We start from the raw sequence: 20,191 nt of genomic DNA, 5'->3' as shown, positions 1-20,191 counted from the left end.
TTTTCGTTATTAATACGATATAAAAAGACTTGTGCTTGCACACTTTAATCTCCCCTGAAACGATAAATATTTATGAGAATTTTCCGGTGTTCTGAATAAAGTACATGATGTCGCATCGTTGCACTTCATAATTTGAAAAAAAAAATTAATAATAAGTCAACCGCATCAACACTGATAACTGACCTAAATAAAAAACCTACTAAATTGCATGAAAATGCAAAAAATAAAATAGAAAAAAAATCAAATGGAAAAATGCAAAAATACAAATTTCACACTCAAAAAACGTTTGAACCTAAATGATCTTTCCGAGCATGCATGTATGATATTTTACCGATAAAAAAAAACAAAAATAATTGTTATTATTTTGTGTAACTATAAACTACATAAAAATAAATCGTAAAAACATTTATCTTTTTTTTTTAAATTGCCAAACTTGGCTATCAGCCAGAATCCTTATTTTTATTGTTAATAATTTTTTTTTTTTCTTCCCGAATGATCATTACTTTATTACATTAAATATCTACTTGTAAATACTTGTAAATTTTTTTTTTAAACTCATTTTTAATGTATACATTTATTACCTTTTTAATGAAATTAAATTTCTATGGTTAATTATATTTAAAACTCGTTATCTCTCTTTCAACAAATTAAAATATATATTACACTTTTTTTTTATTTTTTGCTTTTGGTAGTTTTTATTTTTTTTATACTACCAAGGCCAAAGCTATAGAGTCGTAAAATGCATTTAACCATGGGGCAATAGATCATCATACTACGGGATTTTTTTTTTTTTTTTTCATGATAATATCGCGATTGTAAAATAAAAAAAAAACCCTCGCGTACTTACTCGTCGTGCACGAGTAATCATGAAGGGGAAGTTAAGAATATTCAACCTTGCTTATAGAATTTTTTTTTAAATAAATTTTTTGAAATTTTTTTCTAGTTTTTATCGAGTAATATATTTTTTATTCTTTGCCCTTTGTCAATGCATTTTTTAACAGTAACAAACATAAATATTTTCAATGCAGTTGAATGAACATTTTACCTGAATAATTTTTGAATTACATAAATACTTAAAGACACCTCCAGTTATTATTTATAAAAAAAATTATAAATAATAATAAAAATCGTGTAGGGGGTTGTTTTATTATTATTTTTTTTATTATTTTAGATATATAAATAGTAGGTCGGTACGTTTGAAGATCGGATTTCGTTTATCGCTTCATGTAGGTCGCTTCCCGCAATTATACACGACAAATAAACCAGAGGCAAAAAAAATAAATAAATATATTTATGCAGGGGACATATTTATACTGAGCCGGAAATCACAATACCGGTAATCATCATCATCATCAACAATACATAAAATTAAAAATATGAAATATTTAAAATTTTATTAATTTCCTCTGACGTTTTATTCAACAAAAAGTTTTATCTCAAACTTTAATTTAGATATAAATATTTATGTTATTAATATTTTTTCATTTTTTAAATACAAAAAATTATAAATCCATTTAAAGTTTAGTAAAAAGAATTTTAATGCAATTTTTATTTCAATGAGATATTGATTATAATTAAGGGATTTCGTCAATTCTTTTCCGAATATGAGAATACTTTGAAATTTATACAGTAGATTCTTGAAATACTAATACATTTTATGTAATTTTTTGGTAATTGTTTGAAAGCTCGTTATTTTTTTATTAATTTTCAAAGTTGACAACTTTTAACATGTGCTCTTATGGAGAATGCGAGTTTTTGTCAAAAAAAAGTCCATTAAAATACCAATATCTCTAATCGACAATATGACATCGTGAAAAAAAACTATCGGGTTATAAAATGAGACAAAATAAAACGTATGGAAAAAAAATAAAAGAGATTTGGAGCTTAGTTTTTTTACAATTAATAATTAAAGTATGAAAAAATTGATTTTTATGAGGAATTATCGAAAAATCACTAGAGACCTCTTGCGGATGACTTTTAGAAACACAATATTTCTATGAGTGCGATAAAGACAAAAAACAGAGGAAACAGATGTTGTCTCACTCATGGACGAAACCCCTTGAAAAACATGCAAGTTGAAAGGTTGAGCTTTTTTTTCATTGATAAAAAAATATGCAAATGATAAAAATCCTCAAAGCAGATAAATGAAAAATAAATGTTTTTTGAGTATTTCATTATATTTAATGTAAAAATAATATATTGTTATTAACATTAAATAGTTTTGAGAATAAATTTAGTTCATAATAATCATTTTATATCGTAAAATGATATGCAAACCGCAAAACAGCTCGGTCTAACGGTCTAGAATTAATTTCAATTTCAAAAACAAATATATATATATATAATCTGTGGATTAAGGAGGTCAGTTTTGTGTCTATAAATGTTCATCGATGAATAAATCTCTTCCTGTATAAACCTGTAATGATAATAATATGATTCTATAATATTCAAAATATTTACAAAATAATAAAAAATCAATTTGCATTATTGAATAATAATAATTTTCATTTAAATAAATATTTTATTGAGTAAAAAAATTTGAAATTTCAAGATTTATTTATGAGCTATTTGTATATATTTCTATCTGATTTATCAAGTAGAATTTTATCTGTCAATATTTCGAAATTTATATTTATAAAAATTTACAATTTATTCGTTTAAAAAATATATCGTTTTTATATTTATCAATACTCCTACATATTTTTTTTTTTTTTTCATTGAAGAATATTGTATTTTTCTTTTACTCCAAAACGAGATATTTTATTTGTATATAATTTACTGTTTAAATTAGCTTACCATGAGTGGGTGGATGATTTAATTTAATCGAAATAATAACGACAATTTCATATCCACATACAGATAATATGCCTCGAAATTATTTATAATAAATTAATGGATATTTGTTGGAAATTATTATTGAATAATCTATCAATAATATATATTTTTTTGAAATAAATTTTCCTTTGATTATATGACCCAGTTAAAAAATGTAAAACTCTTGTGATTTTTATTGAAATAAATTATCAATATTTGATTTAAAAACTCAATCAAAATATATATTTATTATTTTTAGAATTTATTAATTAACTCTTAATTATAATTCTAGTAATTTATTCATTTTAATTTATATTTTTATATAAATTAAACTCTGATTTTTGCGTTATTTAAATTAACAATGCTGAAAAGAAAAAAATTGATTAAGATCATTTTGCATATACAGACATGAATAAAAATATTTATCGTTTTATTTTCACAGTATATCTTTATCAAAATCTCTATCTCTTTTATTTTTTTTATCCCAACTTGGTATTGCAATTAAGAGTCAATCTAAATTGTCTCCGGCTGGGCGGGATGTGCACACAAGGGTCACATGAATTTCTACTACCCACATTTATTCTGAGCTTGCCATCGTCACACTTGCTCATTTATTCTCAACAATTATTACAATAAATAATTTTTTTTATATAATAATGCATTGTTAAGTTGTCATTATTATACAAATTTTTATAAAATTTTTTAATGCTTATTTTGATAAAGGCAAAATACAAAATTTTACATGTAAATATTCATGTTCTTTTGGAATTTTTCGATGGGGAATTGGTACTGGCTGGCTCATACCTCTTTCATATATAAAACAAGTTGAAGGATTTTCATTTCTCCACGTTGATGCTGCTGCTGCATTGGTAAGCACTGGCAAGCGTCGACATGAAACATCCAGGGGTAATTGGCTACATATATTATATACTCTACTGTATGTTAAATTCATACCTTTTCTTCTTTCACTTTTCCTCTTTCATCCTCATTCCATATCGGTTTTTTTTTTTTTTTCTTTTTCATTTATTTTGCATTGCATCTTTTTGCTATCAAGGGGAAATAAATTTTCATGGTACCATCCTATTTGGACTTTAATTTAGAACGACAGGAAATTCTCTAGAGAATTAATTCTCATTTTTTATTTTTTAACAAATGGCTTGTATTAGGCAGTCATGTGATAAATTAGGTCTCGTTATCTGTCCTCATAATTTTACCAAAATCTGTGTTGGATCGTGTAATGATTTTTTGATATAAAATAAATGAAAGTGGTTATTTATCATTTAGGATAAACAATTTTTTGTAAAATATTATAAGTTAATATTTTTAGCAATATGTCGATCAGAATTCAACGATCCAATGATAAAGTTGATTTTTATATTTGGAGACGATGAGAAACCATCCGAAAATCATGAATTTACGCTTCGAAAAATTCATATCGTATCATCATAACAGAATAAATTTATAGGATTTCATATATTATTATGATTGAATACACACGATAACACAACATCTGAATATAATGCACATGCAGCAAAAAATTTAATATGACATTTATCAAGCACCTGCAAGGATATTTATCAATAAATGAAAATCTTTATATATATGCGGAAATAAAAGTAACTCCAACTTTCAAAGCTGTAGATAACTTTTGTCTATGTTAAGATGATATTATAAATTTGCACTTGTTGGTGTATATCGATAAATCTAGATGACCGTGTATTAAAAAATAAAATCAACAGTCAAAGATTGTAATATTTAATGCGAGACTGATAGAAAGAAGAATTTTTTTTTTTTGTCTTTCAATAGTAAAATTAACAAATTTACAGATAACTTTGAGATATTAATTAACTATCTCAAATAATCGTTGGTTTTTTTCTAGTTATTTTAAATATCATCTTTTTACATGACGTTTTTCCCTCATCTTAAGATAATTTATTTATTTAAAAGTAAAAATTTGAGTCTCAATGGAAATTTAACATTTACCAACTACTCGCGAGTCAAAAACAAATTACATTTATACATTTTATATTTTAATGAAAAAAAAATTATAATATTCCTTATTTTCATGACATAATATTTATAAATTAATATATATATTTAATAAATTATTGTCTACTTGAAATATGTTTAATACTTTTCATTTATAAATAATTTCATATACTTATTTGATTATAGTCCGACCAACAAGAGACTATATAATAATTTAATTTTTTTTAATTCTGTGTAAACACAGAAAATTACAATGATTGATATAAATCTCATCGTGAGAAAAAATAAATTTTATATTCACGAGTTACGTATATATACTTGGCTGACTGCGTGTACAATATATAAGGCAAAAGAGTATATTTTTCAAGTCTCTAGATAACCTGCGGAAAAATCCAACTTTTATGATAAAAATATTACTTTAAGTAAGTTGTTGTACATACCCACAAAACCCCAAGACCACCAACCTCAAAATAATAATGATAATAATTATAATAACAATAGTGAAAAGTATATAAAAAAAAAAAAAGAAAAAATATTCTCTTCTTCAGCGAATTCTAAGGTGTTATTAAATTGAGAAAAAGTTCTCATAGCATTATTCAGCAGGCATATATTTTTTTTCTTCATATTATGTACCTACTGTACTCAAAAAAGTTTCATCCTCTTCTTCAACATTGAAAAAAAAAGTTCCAAAACTTCTATACTACTGTACTCATCTATTCTCTTCAAAGCGATGAAAAAAAAAAAACTAAAATTTGTATCTTTGAAAACGAAATGTATATATATTCTTTTGATTATTTCTCATTTTTATAAATCAAATTTCTAGGTATACTTGGTGACAATCCAATAAAAAAAATAATAATATAAAATTTGAAGCATGTCGATCAAGTGACACAAGCTGGTGATGAAACACGTTTTTGAAATTCGAGAATATTTGAAAAGCAAAAGGATTATATATATAAGAAAATCGATAAAAAAAAATATATTGTTCAGATAAATATTGGCCTGGAGTAAAAAGAATAAAAGACAGTATTGAGTTTGAAAATTAAATCCACATTCCAGATGAATTCTCCAGAGCAAGCTGTTATATTTCCATCTCGGGTGAAAATTATCCAAGCAGCTTTTGTTGATTTATTTTTTTATTCAACATAAATGATATATACTGATAAATAGCAATCTTGGATAATCGTGAAATTAATCGGAAAATAATATATAAAAAAAAATTAATAATAAATAAGTGATAAAAAAATGAGTACGGTTATTGATAACGGCACTGAAGCCGCTAAATCACGTGGTGCATTTACTAGAGCATTTGCTAAACGAGCTCAACCCTATGAGGAAGGTGAGTTCATCAGTTCAACGATGACTATCGTGATTTGATATCAATCAGTAAATTATAAACTCAAATAAAATTATATACTTTGAAAATTAAATTTATATCTATTAATTTAAATTTTTTAAAAGCTTTAAATTGTTTTTTTTTTTTTCACAATAAATTGAATATAAAATATAAAAATATATTTTTCATTTAAGGAGGTTATGCAGCTATCACTCTTTTTTTTTAAATATAATGAGAATGTTCTGAAATTTTGTACACAGTTAGATCTTTTCATTCTGAATACAACGGTATAATTATTTTCTTATGTTGATCGGTTGAATTTTTTGTAATTAATTATTGAAAATATTATTTAACATTGGCTCTTATGGAGATTTCAACCATTTTTTTCAGATAGAAAAAATGATGAAAAAGTCTTGAAAAAAATCACACATATACTAGAAACCGAGTTTTATTAATTGCGCGAAAAATTTTCATATGTTGATCGGTCAATTAATGAGTAATTAATTATAAACTTTACAAAAATTAGATGTGGCAACGTATGGCATGTTCAAACACACACACACATACCCGCAGTCCCATATATTGTATACGGGGCGCAGGCGCTTTTCACTTAATTTTTTTACAGTGTAGCCGGATCTCAGTTTTGTCTGTGACGTCAGAAGCGCCCCGCAGCACCCGCAATGAATTTGTGCATAACCTCCTTAAGTGTAATTTTTTTCTGGATCATTTCAAGTATAAAGTATAAATTTTTATATATAAAAAAAATATTTTAGATGTTTTTTATGGAAAAATAAATTTTTTAAAAATATGGGAATAGTTAGATTATGTTAGGCATATGGCATTTTGTATTTTGAAATTTATAAAAAAATATATCAAAGTGGCATAAATTTCCGTTATACTTTTACTAACAAAAAATAGAAAAGTCGGTGGAAAGTAGAGCTTTAACCCATCTTACAACATCCCTACATTTCTTGAAGGCATTTTCCTTTTTATTTTTTCTTTTTGCGGTCATGGCTTTTTGCAGTTTATTATTTTTATGCTCAGTTTTTTTTCCACCCCTGTACAGACCTACATTGTCATGAAATATTTACCTACATTATATGCGACACATTGACATCATCTTTACCTTCTACTTTTTATCATAAATTTTTATATTTTATTATTATTTTGTCTTTTTTTTTTTCACATAATAAACATGAAATCATTGAGAATATAAAAATAAATAAAGCCACCTGTACGTAAATTTCTCAAGAACGTTATAATAGTTTTTTTTTTTTGAAATTTTTTTTTTTTTTTAAACACTCAAGTTTTACTTTAAAATAAAAAATATTTTATAAATTTTTAACATGCTCCAAAAACATGGTTACGAAACCAGAAAAAGAAAATGACCAGAAATATTTTTTTAATTTTTTATTTTTCTCATTATATGAAAAAAAAAAATAATATATAAATCTTGAAAAAAAAAAAAAAGTAATATAATATTAATTAACTACATTTTATTCTCATTGTTATAAATGGGTTACATGAAAAATTTAATTATTATTAATTACCGAGAACAAAGAAAAATAAAAAGAAAAAAAAATATATTTTTTCAAAAGAGAATATTCTATTATTCTATATATTAATTTGAAAAATAAAATAAAAAAAAATGACATGTGAAAAAAAGAAAAGCTAGATAAAAATGTTGAAAGGTTTTCAATGCTATGTTGTACTTGGTTTATTTTTTTCTAGTACTTTTAGACATGTATTAACCTTTCTGAATTTATCTACACAGATACAAAGTAGACAAGAGAATATACAAGTAAACCTACTCGAATATTTATTTTTCAAAAAATAGTGTTGAAAGTCTTTCTTGGTGAATCTGTCGATAACATTTTGCCTCGTTCATTTCACATTGAATTTTCCTTTTCATTCTCTTCATCATCATCAACATCATCATTTTAGCTAGGTGGCTCTTCCTAGCTACAAAGACCTTTTTGTATTTTGTCTCTTGAGAAATTTAATTATCGTTTATGCTCAAAAATAACAAGTATGATAACAAGCATGCAAGGATGACACATACACTAGTCAAAGTTTTACCAGGTTGTCCATGAAAACCACTTTATATATAACGTACATCTCTTCAGCAAGAAACCACCTTACTCTATTCACTGCAACCAACCAACAAATATCATTTAGCTCCATAACAAAGTTGGCTTATCGAACATCCTTCGACATTTGCTGCTTCTGGACATTCATCCTTCACTTCTATCATCTTCTTCTCTTTGTTAGTTCAATAAATATTCAATACATTGTTTAAAAAATAATTTAAATTTAATATAAATACATGGATAAAAAAATTCCACCATCACGTTTGAATTTCATGTCAGTTTAAAACTAGACAACTTTTTGTTTTTTTTTCTTAAATTTATTTTTTTAATTTGATTAAATCGAGATAAATAATGTTGATAAATTTTTAAAAATATTTTACATTTTAAATTATCTTTATTACTTATTAATTAATTATTTTAATTTATATTTTTTTAGCACTCAAAAGTTTAAATCGATTGAGCAAAGATGAAAGTGGAATAATTCATGATGATGGAGATTCAACGCATCCCACCTTGGCCTTGATGAAACGCATCCTTGCTGATGCACAAGTAAGTTTTATTATAAAATTAATATTTTTTTTAATTAAACAAAATATATTGTCGTATATTTATAATTGTTGAAACAAATTTTAAAGAAAATTACATAGGGCTGAGTTATTTTGTTCTTTTGAGAAATATAAATTTTCCTGTTTTTTTTTTTTTCATATTTTTGCTCTAATAATTTCTGGATGAGATGTATACAAAGACAAAAAATATTACACATATACACAGACACACTTTGACAATGTAAATATAAAATTTTGTACAAGTCTAGTTGAATAGGGTGATACCATGCAATTTTTACCACTTGGGGAATCATAAAAATTTCAGACAAACAAACATTCTTCAACTTGCTTAAAATAAAAATCTAAAATCATTTTTTACCTTTATTATTCAATTCTTTTTACATATTATAATTTTTTTTTTATTATTTAGAATATACTCAATTATTAAATATACAATTTTATTAAATTTACTTGTTTTATTATTTTTTTTTTTTTACTTTTAAAATATTGTAAATTGGAACAAGGGTAAATTGAAAAAGTTTATTATTTTAACAAATTTTTTCAAAGTGTTATTGATAAAATAAAAAATCTAATTAATGTATTCAATTGTTGATGATATTTTATTTAAAATCAATAATGAATTTTTTTTTAATAATAATAATTTTTCATGGTAAAAAAAAATGGGAGTATGTTTGAAATTTTGAAATTTTGTTCGCAAGATTTAGACAAGTAATAGTTGACTTTTCTCCAAAATAACAACATCAGGAAATTACTCACTTCATTAACTAAAATCATAAATACAAACTTGTAAATTTTCAACACATTTATAAATTTCTTTGATGATGTGTATATGTATATTTAAGTCTACTTATCGTGAGGGTGAACATGAAGAGCTGCATTAAATCTGAATTTTCAGGGAAACAAGATTTAATGCAAAGTTTATATATTTATTGGAGTATCGTTAATTATCATTAGAACAAGTTGATGATGTTGATATAATTGAAACTTTATTATATATAACTTTGGTAATTATATTATTATCTTCTGAAATATATAGAGTGAAAAAATAATAAAATAATTATTTTAAAAGTGCAGCGGAAAATCGAAAGAAAAAAAATACAATTTATCAATTTTTTTTTTTATTTGATTTGATTTTTTTATGATGGTTGTAAAAGTTAGTTTGTCTTGTTGTATTTTTTTTTGTTTTATAATATTAACAAATATAAGCACGAATTATTTCAAAACTTTTTACCCATGAGTTTGTTTTTAAATAATTATTTTATAAACAAATAATGTAGACATGCGCGTGACCCAATGAAGGCAAAAAAATAAAAACTATATATAAATTCAAAATTCGTCAGAACGTTTAAAAATATATATTTTCATCTGATTTTTTTTGCATTGAATTAGTTAAAATACCAACTTATTTTTGTGTTAAATTTTGATAATTGATATTCAATAATAACAACAGAAAAAAATAAACAAAATATATGAAAAATCAACTTTTTTTTACGCTCACAAATAGAAAAATTTTTTATTTTAATTGTTAACTTTTTTGTTGTTACTGTTCGACTTTAATATTTTTGAAAATCATATCAAAAATAAGTCTTCATTTAATTTAACCCATTGCAAAAAAAAAATTATCAAAAATATCTATTTGTTTATGTAAAAATAAATTTCGAATTTATAATTTTTATTTTTCTGTCATCAGCGTTTCGCGCGCATCCACAAAATAATACTGTCTATTAAATAATTATTCAAAAACAAATCCGTAAATTCAAAATTCAAAATTATAATTGTACAAATGCACCATAAGTTCCAAATAAACTAACATTTATATTTGTTTAATCAGAGTAATAATAATCGCATGATGAATTTTCGTTACATTTATCCGGATCAAGTTTTATTTTTTCCACCAGACAAAATTCAAATTATAAATTTACAATTATATTTATTAATTTATTTTATCATCAAATATAACACTATATTAAATTTATAATTTCATTATAATTACACACTGACGATACCAAGTACTGACAGTAGTAAATATATAATTTCTCTGCTGATGTACTCCACCGACAATAGTAATATATTATGCATGGAAAAATTATTTTCCAGCAAGTGCCAACTGTGCAATTTTTTTTTAAAATCCCTCACAAATACCTTTTTCATTTTTAAAACGTAAAAAAAAATTATTTTAGCGTTTATACTCTTTTTTTATTTTTCATGTTCGTAACAGCAAAAGGTATACGTGTGCTGAATCCAAGGCTTGTTCACAAAGTCTCTTCAAAATCTGCACCCTCATCCCTACTTTTATCTTCTCGAGAAAATTACTTGTCACATATAAATATATATATAACTTTCTATCTCAAACTTGTTATACTTAATATTTTTTTTTCTTTTATTATTTTTCTACCAACATGTACAAAATGTAATGAAACAAATTTTTAATGAGACTTGTTGCTACTTCATAATACATATCCAACAAAAATAAAAAATAATTATTCTTTTTTCACATTAGTAAAACTTTATAATCCATCTCTAATAACAAAATATAATAATAATAATAATAATAATATAAATAAATTTTTAAAAAACTAATTTTATTTGTTAATTAAATATTTGTCATTTGGAAAAAAAAACCATGTCATTTATTTTTATTACATACATTTTGATGAAAAAAAAAATATATTTTTTGTTAGGATTAATTATTAATCAAGCTGGACAATTTAAAAAATATATATATAAAAGTGAAATGAAAATTAATTAAGATGAAAATAAGACAATAGAATAAAAGGTAAAATAAAATTAACAGGTTGTTTATTAATGTGGGAGTTTAGGTGAATTTCTATTGGATGTTTCAAAGTTAGATAAGAGTTACATATATGCATTGATAAATCTACACCTGTGTCAGATTAAAATTTCTATTGTGGCTAATTTGTATAAACTTATAACTCTTTCTCACACTTTGTTTGTCTGTTATTGTCACACTGCAGTAATGGATTAACAAGACCACATGTAAACCCTGACCAAATATATGTACATTTAATTAATCACATATGAAAACTACACTAATAAATGCCAAAATAATTTTCATTTATCTAAAATCAACTGTTATACTATCACTTTAAGGAGGTTATGCACAAATCCATTGCGGGTGTTGCGGGGCGCTTCTGACGTCACAGACAAAACTGAAATCCGGCTACACTGTAAAAAAATAAAGTGAAAAGCGCGTGCGCCCCGTATGCAATATATTGGATTGCGGGTATGTGTGTGTGTTTGAACATGCCATACGTTGCCACATCTAATTTTTGTAAAGTTTATAATTAATTTCTCATTAATTGACCGATCAACATATGAAAATTTTTCGCGCAATTTATGAAACTCGGTTTCTAGTATATGTGTGATTTTTTTCAAGACTTTTTCATCATTTTTTCTATCCGAAAAAAATGGTTGAAATCTCCATAAGAGCCAATGTTAAATAATATTTTCAATAATTAATTACAAAAAATTCAATCGGTCAACATAAGAAAATAATTATACCGTTGTATTCAGAATGAAAAGATCTAACTGTGTACAAAATTTCAGAACATTCTCATTATATTTAAAAAAAAAAAGAGTGATAGCTGCATAACCTCCTTAATTAAATGAAAATTGAAAAGTTTTTATTTCTTTTTCTTTTGAATATTTTATATTGACGTTTAAACATTGTAAAAATATTATATTTTAATAATTTTTTTGTTCTCTTTCACTGTGTCAGCATGAAATACTTTATTTTATTTTTATATTTATTTTTTTTTTTTACTCTTTTAAGGGTGCTCGAGCACGATTGTGCGTGTCACGTACTACGTATAAGCTGATTACCAAAAAAAAAATTACATAAATAAAAATAAAATTACAATGATAAAGAAAATAAATAAAAAATAATTTAATAAATGTTGGTTTGATAAATTGAACAGCCAATAATAATAAAAATAATAAAAAAAAAGGATTGTGGGTGTGAGAGAATATAAATTTATTTTATATTCATTTTTTTGATTATATTTCAATCCGTCACAATGTCATATCTGCACGTAATTTTTAAACTTTTATTCTAGTTTTATTTTTATATAAAAAAAAAACATCAATGTTCTTGTTAAATTGATTTTTTATTAGTGAAAAAGAAAGCAGTAGAGGATGAAAAATATTGTATACATGTAGTTTTATTTCCTGGTTAATAGTCAAAGTGGTCAAAACAATTTTGACTCTGTCTATTTTCATATCATCACCCGGCATATATGTCCACGTTGAACTCGCTTCCTCGTGCTCAGTACGCATTGCAAACCAATCGAGTCTTATTAACTCTTGTGACTAATAATAAAAATAAAAAAGTAAATCAAATAAATCATTTGTAAAAAATTAAATTTGTTTATTTATTAAAAAGTTTACAACAAAATAAAATTAATCATTTATTTTACAAATTAAATTAATAGTTACAAAAATATATAATCTTGATTTATATGTGTCTTGTTTGTGACAATTTCTAGAGAGAAATGCGTTAGTAAAACTAGGCAAAAGTTCAAATACTTGACAGACACATTCATAATAAAAAATAGCACAATATCTGTTTCTATAATTAATTTTTAAAAAGTTTTCTAGATATTATTATCTATTTTCTGTCAACACACAGTATTGTGTGACACATATGTCGATATTGTTATCAAACAACATTTAAAGAATCTAAAAATAAATATTTGGAAAAATTAAAAATTGTTTAATTTATTTTCAGGCAAAACTTCGCGTAATGGTGGAAGAAAACGCAGCAACGGGTGCCCGTCTTGACGGTGAACTCGAACGTGCACGTGGTGAATGTGCAAGTTTACGTGGTGAACTACGTGAAGTTCGTGGTACACTTGTAACAAATAATACAAGTAATTCAACAAATGGCCAACAAAATAATATAAGTAGTAGTAATAACACTTCAACAAATACAACAATTCAAGGAACAATAACAACAACAACAACAACAATAATAAATAGTTCAATTGTTGGTACAACATCAAATATATCAACAGGATCAATGAATAATCATGAAGTTAAAATTGATTCATCACAACAAGATGAATTAAAACGTTTAAGTACAGCAAGTAGTCCTGTTGATAAAAAAAATATACCAAGTGAAAAATCAGTTAGTCCAATTGATAAAACAAACAGTCCAATTGATAAAAAAGAACGTTCAAGTCCAATTGATCGTAATCGATCAAGTCCATCAATTGGTAATTATTAAATAACTAATATTATTATAAAAAAGAGGCGAAAAAGATAATTAATATATATTTATATTTTTATATTTAGAAAAAAAAAATGGTTCACCAAGTCCAAGTGAAAAAAATCGTCGTCCATGGACAAATGTTGATAAAACACGTTTAGGTTCAGGTGGTAGTGTTGATTCAAGATCTGGTAGTGCAAGTCCAGATCGTTGTAGTAATCGTGGATTATTTCAACGTAGCGGTAGTGAACGTTCAAGTGGTGAAAGATTACGTATAACAACATCATCATCATCATCACCATCATCATCATTATCAACAACAACATCAACAACAACAACAGCAACAACAACAACAACCACAACAACAAATCGTGATTCATTACGTTTATCAAAAGAAACAAGTGAACAAGATACAAGTAAAGATTTAATTGATGGTGATGTACGACCAGATGATGACAATGAACCACCAGCACCAGCACCCGGAAGTAGACCAACGTCTCCAAGCAATCCTCTTGGTATTAAAATATACACTTTACTATGCTTACTCACTATAACGTTGATGCTATTATTATAACTCTTTACTATATAATCATTTGTAAAATCTTTAACCACTCTTCTTTTTCTTCTTTTTCTTTTACTTCTTTCTATCTTATTCTCTCCTCAATCATATCAACAGTAGTAGTACTTGACAAAAGCTTTTTGGCTAAGTCTTTCAACTACAAGTTTTACTGAGAACAAACTTTAAATTGATAATAATAATAATAATCGGCTTTTGCTTTTATGATTTTCTTTGCTTCTTTTACTTGTTTTTTATTTTTATTTTCTGTTTGTCTCTAAGCTTCTTCATGTTTATAAATATATTTACTAAAAATTATAGAATTATACAATATAATTATTTGTGATATTGTGTAATTCTATAAAATTATTATCTCTATTTTTATGATTAATTATAAATAAAATGTATATTTTTTATTTTTATAAATTTTATTTTTTTTCATTTGGTAAATCTAATTAACATGTTATACTGTTAAAAAACTTTTTAATGAATTATATGGTTGACTTAAACTAATTAAAATAGCTCAGCTACTTTTGTACATTTTTTAAATCAAAAAAGTTATTAAACTAATTAGTTTTAACTTGAATTAAAAAGTTTTCAATGATAATTTTTAAATAAATAATAATAATTATAAATTTGTTATTAATTTTAATAAAGGTATTGGAGATGCAATTGTTGCATCAAGATTATCAAGTTTACATGTTGGACAACCAGTAGAACTAGCAAGTGCACGTCGTTTACGTCTTGAAAATGAAAGATTAGTTGCTGAAGTTGCTAGATTACGTAGATTATTATTAAGTGGTGCTGCACGTGGTGAAGTTGGTGGTGATGATGCTGCAATTGAAGAAGAAGCACGTTTTGTTGCACTTGAAATGGAATTACAACATTCACGTGAAGTTGTACAAGCCCTTAAAACAGATAGAAAACGTTTAAAAGCTGAAAAATTTGATTTACTAAATCAAATGAAAGCACTTTATTCAACACTTGAAGACAAAGAACGTGAATTACGTGATTTTATAAGAAATTATGAACAGGTACTATTTTTTTCTAATTAATTATCATTAATTTTATTTCAATAATAAATATCCAAAACGAAAATCCATTTATTTCTATATTCGAAAAAAAAAAAAAAGAAACAATAACCATAAAAATTCATAAGAATTTATTTTTCCTTTTTATGACCTAGTTATTTTATTATCCCAAAAAGAAATAAAAAAAATTCATTCATTATATAGAATTTATCATTTTTTCCCCTCAACAAAGTGCCTCATATTTTATCCACATCCCAATCATGTCCTACTTTTTCAACATGATCATTACAAAAATGAAATTTCACTGAAGCCAAAAACTACTCTAGTGATCTTTATAATATTTCTATTTTAAAAAATAAAAAACACACATTAAAAAGACATAATAGTTATACATTTTTTTGCATGAAAAAGAAAGAAGTAGAAAAAAAAAAAAAATACTTGACAATTTTTATCTTGGTTTTATCTCTGATCTGTTTGATAGTTGCAATTTGATTTTTTTATTTTTTTATATTTCTAACTCTAGCTGTGTGTATACGTTTACTTTATCCTCTTCAATATCCAGACAATCTCCTTGGAAACTTTCACCCTTCGCCACAAGCTTCCCTTATTTTATTTTTTTCTTTTCTTGGCAAACACTCACACTTATCTTGAAAAACGAATTGTTGAAAAAAGATTCACTGGGGTATTTTATATATTTTTTTTTTTTTATTATTTTCACAAACCAAGACAAGTATAACACTCTAAATTTTGTTGATTCTATCCCTCTTTTCAACACAAAACCATTAAGAATTGCATATATTATTTTTGTTTTTTTATATTCAAAATGTTGTCGTTAAGTTGATCAAGATTCTACTCAGATTCTAATCAACATAAACTATTGCCAGCAAGATAATCTTATCCCCCTAGTAATGTAATAAAGTCAAATAAAAATAATATATATTTCATGATGTTGTAAATGATGAGTTAATGTAAAATATGATCAGAATTACTGCCCGTATGTGGGTATTTTTTTAATTTATAATTTTAGCGGATGAGGGAAAATGAAATGACACTTGGACGTTTACAACAACAAGGTGCTGGTTTGCCAACAGAAGAACGTGAAAGAGAACGTGAACGTGAACGTTGGAGTTTATTAAGAGCTGCTAGAGATGAAGCTGACAGAAGTCTCAGTTTAGCTGCTAGTCTTTCTGATAAAGAAGCTGCTCTTTCTCATGCACATGCCACCATAAAAGAAGTAATAAAAATTAATTTAAATTACTAATAATTTATTAATAAATCTTCTTTATTTATTTATTTATTTATTATTTTAGCTTCAACGTCAATTGGGTGATCGAGGTGGTAACAGTGGTATTTGTTTGAGTGATCAAGAATCATTAGTATCATTTCCACGTGGTAGTGTTAATGGTACAGCAACACCAGGTGCATGTAGTACAAGTGGTATTGGTGGATCATTACTTTTACCTCATCTTACAAGTCAACAAGCACTTGGTGTTAATGATATATGTACTGGTGGTAGTGGTGGTAGTGTTGGTGTTACTGGAAGTTGTGTATCTGGTACAGGTCAAGCTGGTGATCGTGGTAGTTGCAGTGCTGATAGTGGTGTTCGTGGATCAAGTGATCGAGAAAGTGGTGGGGCTACAAGTGTTGGAGGAAATTTATCAGATTCAACAACTGATGGTGAGTCATCTTGACCTCCTTCTGTATTTTTTTTTTTTATTATTATTTATTCAATTGCTTTCACACTTTATATTATCATTTTACAATTTATTTTATTTTATTTTGTAACAAATTTAAAAGTAGAATAGATTAATTTAGATGATTTTTTTTTTTGTCAAGGGTGCAACATAAAGAAGGCTTTGCCCTGAGTAAATCATTATATTATTTTATAATTTAATTAGTAGAAATTTTAATTATATACAAGACATTATTAAGAGCACTATTATTTTTAATAAATAAATGCAATATCCATCCTTGTGCACTTCCTTAATTCATGTTCCTAATATTTCCGTGTAGGCACACCGACAATAACCGTCGAGGGAAGTGGCCTCGACATGGACAGCATCTCAGTCGTATCATCAATTGCCCCATCGCACATGTACCAATGTAAGTGTAAATATTCGTGTTATCAAAAAAAAAAAAAAAAAAAAATTCAACCAACATCGATAAGATACAAACACACATTTACACAAAATTATATTATATCCTCCTCTACACACCTCAATCAATAAGCATTTACAAAATAAATCAATATATTATGCATGAGCTCAAGCATGAGCCAAAAAATTCTTTATGTTGCATCGTTATAAAAAACAATTATTTAAAATAATTGTAATAATAATTATTGATGTATTGATGTATTTTAATATTATTATACTATTTTTAATTTGTTTAATTTTAGCAGCAACAACACCAAAAGATTGTAGTCCAACATTATCACCATTAAATGCATTTTCACGATCAATGGATACATCAATGTCACGTTCAGTTGAACAACTATCAAGTCCAATGGATTCAGAGCCAAGAAGAAATAAACAACCTCTACCTGTCGCTGCACCTGTCGCTCATGCTCGTTCATCAGCAACAAGAGGTGGTCCTTGGGGTTCAATTTCAAGGTAAATTATATTTAAAAAAAAAATATTCTACTTATTTATTTAACATTAATAAATTATTTATTTAAAGGGTATTTGCACGTTCACGTCATAGAAAAACATTAAATAATTCAATAAGTAATACTGGTAATGATGCATCAGATACATTTGATCCTTATCGTTCATGGTCACCAATGACTGAAGATGGTTATGCTGAAAAACTTAGATTATTAAGAGAAGCAGCAACAATACCAATGGAAAGATGGCGAGCACCAACTGTTCTTGCATGGCTTGAAGTTGCTCTTGGTATGCCACAATATGGACCACGTTGTGCTGAAAATATAAAATCTGGAAAAGTAAATAATCATTAATTTTTTATATTTAAATTATATATTATATATAATATATTTATTGCAGGTTTTATTGGAATTAAATGATGCTGAACTCGAGGCAGGCCTTGGGATAACACATCCATTACATAGAAAAAAATTACGTCTTGCTATTGAAGAACATCGTCATCCAAATCTTGTACGTTATCCATGTATATCACAATTGGGACATACATGGGTAAGTTCTGAATGGTTACCTGATCTTGGTCTAGCACAATATGCTGATAGTTTTGCAACAAATATGGTTGATGCACGTATGCTTGATCATATTGTTAAAAAAGAACTTGAAAAACTTCTTGGTGTTACGAGAAAATTTCATCAAGCCAGTATCATGCATGGTATTAATTTATTGAGAATGCTCAAGTACGATAGACAGGTTAGTCTATATAATTAAACAAAGTATAATACATTATTTTCATTTTTAAATTATTAAAATTATCATTTACAGGCACTTGCTGTGAGACGTCATCAATCAGAACAAGTTGATGAAGATCCACTTGTCTGGACAAATCAAAGATTCATCAGATGGGCAAGAAATATTGATCTTACTGAATACGCTGATAATTTAAAAGGTAAAATTAATTAATCATGATTTTTTTTCTTGTAATTATATATGTAATTTAAATTTTTCTTTAGATTCTGGAGTTCATGGAGCACTTGTTGTATTGGAGCCATCATTTACAGGTGATACAATGGCAACAGCATTAGGAATTCCACCAGCAAAACATATGATACGAAGACATCTTACTGCTGAATTAGAAGCACTAGTATTACCAGCAAGGTATTCAATCTACTGTCATCAAGAACCGTCTTTGGACAACGCCCACTAATCATCTTTAAATATATATATAACACTCACCCTACCCCTTCATTAACTAATCAATCATATTAACCCTCTTATTTTTTTCAATCAAATACGGAAACCAAACATGATCTTTTTATTTCTAATCAGTATATAAAATACAACGGTAATTTTTTTTTTAAACGAAAGAAAAGATAGGAAAAAATAGGCTAGAGTAAAACAAATATCTCGTTTTTATTTAGAAAGATATATTTTGTTTGTCAAAGGCACGTCAAAAGAATTTCAAGTGGTTCAAATTGTAGAAAGGGCAAAGAAAGGGTTTGACAATTTCTCATTGCTTCAGGCTTCGTAATCAAAGTAAGGTCTACAATACACTGGGTAGTTAAAAAGTAAGAAAAAAACAATGAAAGAGAAAAAGAGCTTTTTATTTTTTTAAATTTTTTCAACGGCTTCGGATCGATTCATCATGTTCTTTTACTGCAGAATTACGATTTCAAGTGCAACCGTCTGTATACTCTCATTTTGCGTTTCCCTATTTTTTTTTTATCTAGCATATTTTTTTTTTTTTATACGTGTTTGTGGTTGTGCTTTGATTACTCGACGTGTCATTATATATCGAAGCTTTTTATCTTTTAACTTGAACGGTGACTAAACATTTGAAATAAAATTAAAAACATTCTATAATATTTTATAATTAAAAGAAAAAAATTTACCCTTTATTGTCGGATTGTTTTAAATATTTTATAATTAATATATAAACAATAGAAAATTTTTTAATAATACATAGGGGTAAAGATTTTACA

The 20,191-nt window shown here is 25.8% G+C and overlaps 1 protein-coding gene across 13 annotated transcripts in view; it reads left to right on the top strand.

Annotated features, from left to right (window-relative positions):
- Nucleotides 1-20,191, top strand: part of LOC122851762 (kazrin) — a 45,482-nt gene that overhangs the window by 21,614 nt on the left and 3,677 nt on the right. For 4 of the 13 annotated variants that reach the window (XM_044151205.1, XM_044151211.1, XM_044151209.1 and 1 more), the window contains 13 exons: nucleotides 5,627-6,142; nucleotides 8,666-8,778; nucleotides 13,543-14,029; nucleotides 14,109-14,537; nucleotides 15,236-15,612; nucleotides 16,637-16,843; nucleotides 16,920-17,286; nucleotides 17,623-17,712; nucleotides 18,008-18,221; nucleotides 18,289-18,553; nucleotides 18,615-18,962; nucleotides 19,035-19,158; nucleotides 19,223-19,367. In XM_044151205.1, the coding sequence (XP_044007140.1) occupies nucleotides 6,049-6,142; nucleotides 8,666-8,778; nucleotides 13,543-14,029; nucleotides 14,109-14,537; nucleotides 15,236-15,612; nucleotides 16,637-16,843; nucleotides 16,920-17,286; nucleotides 17,623-17,712; nucleotides 18,008-18,221; nucleotides 18,289-18,553; nucleotides 18,615-18,962; nucleotides 19,035-19,158; nucleotides 19,223-19,367 (3,260 nt within the window). In that variant the 5' untranslated portion in view covers nucleotides 5,627-6,048. Of the gene's footprint in view, nucleotides 1-5,626; nucleotides 6,143-8,665; nucleotides 8,779-13,542; nucleotides 14,030-14,108; nucleotides 14,538-15,235; nucleotides 15,613-16,636; nucleotides 16,844-16,919; nucleotides 17,287-17,622; nucleotides 17,713-18,007; nucleotides 18,222-18,288; nucleotides 18,554-18,614; nucleotides 18,963-19,034; nucleotides 19,159-19,222; nucleotides 19,368-20,191 lie in introns of those variants that run through there. The other 9 variants (XM_044151216.1, XM_044151214.1, XM_044151213.1 and 6 more) reach the window with 5 other exon arrangements.

This window comes from Aphidius gifuensis, linkage group LG3 (assembly GCF_014905175.1).
Source record: "Aphidius gifuensis isolate YNYX2018 linkage group LG3, ASM1490517v1, whole genome shotgun sequence".
Lineage (NCBI taxonomy): Eukaryota > Metazoa > Arthropoda > Insecta > Hymenoptera > Braconidae > Aphidius > Aphidius gifuensis.
This window is presented reverse-complemented; position numbering and strand designations above follow the sequence as displayed.